The following is a 3,348-nucleotide window of genomic DNA, read 5'->3' as shown; positions in this document are numbered from 1 at the left end:
AGGTTATGGTCTAATAAGATAGCGAGGTCAACGACCAATAAATGAACCGTGGGACCGAATGGGAACAGAAGTGGGACCATTGGGACCATCCCGCTGCCAAGCAGTTCTGCGGAAAGTGACAGATCTGAGATGCGTAGCAGGTACATCCATGTAGTGGCTACCATGAAAAAATTCAAAATGTTGCTGGCAACGGCTTCTTTGAAGCTTCATGTTTCACCTGCTGCCGTGGAACTGCTCGGCAGATGTGCTATGTGTCTCATAGCAACCTTGTTTAGTTTTTTTAAAACGGAATGAAGGATTCCTAACAGGCTGCAGTTATTGAATGTATGTAATGTAAATATTTGCACAAATAATGATTTAGAAGCTTGGCGCGTCAAAATGAACCGACTTGCGGCGCAACGCCACCGCTGTTTATATGAACGACTCCAGCTGCTGATCGATGAGCAGGGTTCAACGGAAACATTGAATTCGCAGGTGAAATCAGGTCGGGTTACCGCCAATGATTTAAAAATAAAGAATATGAAGAACTGCAGCTGCGCATAACAGTCTTGACTACAGAATATGACGGCGGAAGGCGTACAATGGAGCAGTTCTTAATAGCTGTGGCGTACCTTGTATCAAAGGAGGAGAATAATTGAATGCCAGCCTTTTCTGCCCAACTGCATCATTTATTTTTATTTACTCTTGTACAGTTTTATATTGGTTTTGTATTGTATTATGTTGTATTATATTGCATTATATTATGCTGTATTATTGTTTTGTATTGCACTATGTTATAGATTTTACTGCTGAACGAAGCATTTAAGTAAGATAGTTTAGGAGATTCTGTGCTATCTGAAAAACATTTTTTCTGATTGATGCCTTCTCACATAAATAAAACCACAACCTTCGCTTTTACCTCTTTGTAAAATTCAGTACAATCCAATGTGTATGGAAACCAAAATGCAGACTTTCTCTTCCAGATGTGATATTTACATTAATAAAATATAAAAATTGGGGCTTTGTGCAGGTTCATTTGAATAATTAATTTGGTTAACATTAAAAATCCCCAAATATATGCCTCTGAAAAGTATTCAATTTTTAAATACAAATTTTAAAAGAGCTTTAAACTGATGCAGAAATTGATCAATGATGGAAAAGTAATAATAAAAAAATATAACACATGAGAGGGACAGTTGAGGGACAAATGACAATCTGATTGATCACTTTTGGTTTGGATCATGATATCTTTTGACTTTTATAAAAGCACATTCGTCATTTTTGAACACCATATGCTGTGGTACATACAAATTCTTCTATCATCGCCAGGCACATTCTCGACTCTTTGCATTATACCTTCTGTCATGTACTCCGTTAACGTCTTGGAATGAATTTCTGACTTTGTGTGATTCTTCAAAAGACCAGCTTCTGTCTTTAGCAAACGCTGCATTTTTGCGTACAGTTAGTTATTCGGTAAATTTCGCAATCCTGGTTTTTGTGGAATTTTAACAGCATAGCGTCCATTGCTATATTCTAGATTCTCTTGGAAAGTCTTCATGAGATGAGAGACAGACGAATCTTCCTTTCCCTTATCATTTGTCACAGTGATAATCTATGTCTAAGGGCCAAAATCGTCTGAAGTCATCTTCGCCGAACGCGAACAGCACCGACCGCACGCCTACACTGCGTCCCAGTTCTACCACCTGCTGGGCGTATTGCTGATTGGTCAGACCTTCGCATTGGCGGAGGGCATAGAATCATCACTCGATTAGCCCCCCCGTCGACTCCTTCGGACTGTAGGCGTTTAGCATCCGCCTCGACTTCAACTGCTCGAAGGAGTTCTGCGTCGCTCGTCCCACCGGGTATAGCTCACGCCAGAATGGATCGCTCAGCAAGTAGCGCCTGACTATGCCGTAGTTTCATGTCAGTACCCCACTGGCGCAGAAGAAATCTTCCAGCTTCTGAGTAAAGTCCATTTCTGGACGAAAGATCCATAAATAAATCTGCATCATTTGTACTGCAGGTTGAATAAATTAGTCGGTGGACCAGTCAGGCTCATATACCATTTGAAAATAAGTTTCATCGCAACTTTTCAACATTTTGTTTAAGCAGTAATCCAAAGTATACGTACATACATACATACAGTGCACAGACAATTTTCACTTGTTAGTTGAATTCATTGTACATTTATTTCGTGTAGTCGTTATATAGTGAAGTTAAAATGAGAAATTGGTTTTTTTTCAAATTAGAACAATATTGCAACGACCAATGAATCATATTTATTTATACAATTATAAATGTTTTCTAAAATAAGTGTGTAAAAAACAAGGTAAAAATAAAATTATGTAAAAAATGGAAAAGAGAAAAAATTAACTGATTGATAGTCGATCATTTAAAAATTGCTTCATCTAAAAATGCCATTCATATTCTTCAACATGATGATAACAGCAACAACAACAACAACAACAATAACAATAATATTAATAAATTGAAAAATGTCATATGTGAAATTTGTCAACTTGGTAGAAATTAGTAGCAGCACAGGCAATAATTTTATTGAAAACTGAAAAAAAAACATACATGTACAGCTTTTGCTAAAGTGATGTCAAATTAGAAAATTTTCCATCAATAAACAATTTGACTGAAATAAAAATACTGTAAAGGGGGCAGTGATCAATGAACAAGCAAGCGGATATGATGCTTCTGCTTGTCTTTTTTTGCCTCAAACGTATATTTCGGATGTTTTTTCGAGCTTCGAAGATACTGATGACGAATAATCAGTAAAAGGCTCATTCCACATGCGACGTAAATCACCCTGCAATGAGCAAGCAACATCAATGAATAAAGTTTCAAAGAAAAATTGGCAACAAAAATGAAAGAAAAAAATACCTTTAAATATGCCATGATCATCAACGGCAAAAGAGTAAATGGCACCAGATAAAGCAGGGCAGGCTGAGCGGATTTGAAAAATTCTGCCGACACTGTGGCCGTCAGTAGACCTTGAAAAAAAACTTTCACGTTCAGTATTTTTTTTGAATATAAAATAATAAGAGAAATGTTCTCACCAAGAAAATAGCCAATTAATGAACAATGAAAATATGTCACTTTCTGCAAGCTTGAAACTGGAGTCGAAGGCGAATGATTATTGTTGGCTCCGTTTTGGGTTCGTTTATGCGCATCATAGCGCATGACAAAACACAACAACAATCCCGGCATTACCTGAAATGACATGTTGAAAATGATAATATTCATAATTGTTGTTGATGATACTGAAGAAGAATTTAAACTGTACGTAATAATAGAATAATAACTTCACAAATCGCCCAAACCGAGCATAGAAAATCGACCAACATCTTGAAAGCTGGGAAA

The 3,348-nt window shown here is 36.9% G+C and overlaps 3 protein-coding genes across 3 annotated transcripts; 1 reads left to right on the top strand and 2 right to left on the bottom strand.

Moving 5' to 3' along the window:
- Nucleotides 1-177: 177 nt before the first annotated feature.
- On the top strand, nucleotides 178-638 carry Tsp_08906 (conserved hypothetical protein). Its single transcript, XM_003381999.1, has 3 exons — nucleotides 178-274; nucleotides 362-474; nucleotides 534-638. The coding sequence occupies exons 1-3, from the start codon at nucleotides 178-180 to the stop codon at nucleotides 636-638; spliced, it is 315 nt and encodes a 104-aa protein (XP_003382047.1).
- Nucleotides 639-1,620: 982 nt separating this feature from the next.
- Tsp_08905 (conserved hypothetical protein) lies at nucleotides 1,621-1,974 on the bottom strand. The gene is made up of 2 exons (XM_003381998.1): nucleotides 1,887-1,974; nucleotides 1,621-1,847 (listed from the first exon to the last, which is right to left on the bottom strand). Exons 1-2 carry the CDS (start codon nucleotides 1,972-1,974, stop codon nucleotides 1,621-1,623), a joined length of 315 nt encoding a protein of 104 aa, XP_003382046.1.
- Nucleotides 1,975-2,701: 727 nt separating this feature from the next.
- Nucleotides 2,702-2,794, bottom strand: Tsp_08904 (signal peptide peptidase family protein; the record flags this gene model as incomplete). The annotated part of the gene is made up of 1 exon (XM_003381997.1): nucleotides 2,702-2,794. A coding segment is annotated over one exon (93 nt), but the record flags the coding sequence as incomplete, so codon positions are not given.
- Between the last annotated feature and the right edge of the window lie 554 nt (nucleotides 2,795-3,348).

Source organism: Trichinella spiralis (genome assembly GCF_000181795.1).
Source record: "Trichinella spiralis strain ISS 195 chromosome Unknown Scfld1, whole genome shotgun sequence".
NCBI lineage: Eukaryota > Metazoa > Nematoda > Enoplea > Trichinellida > Trichinellidae > Trichinella > Trichinella spiralis.
Note: the sequence above shows the minus strand (reverse complement) of the source record. Positions and strands in the feature narration are given on the sequence as shown.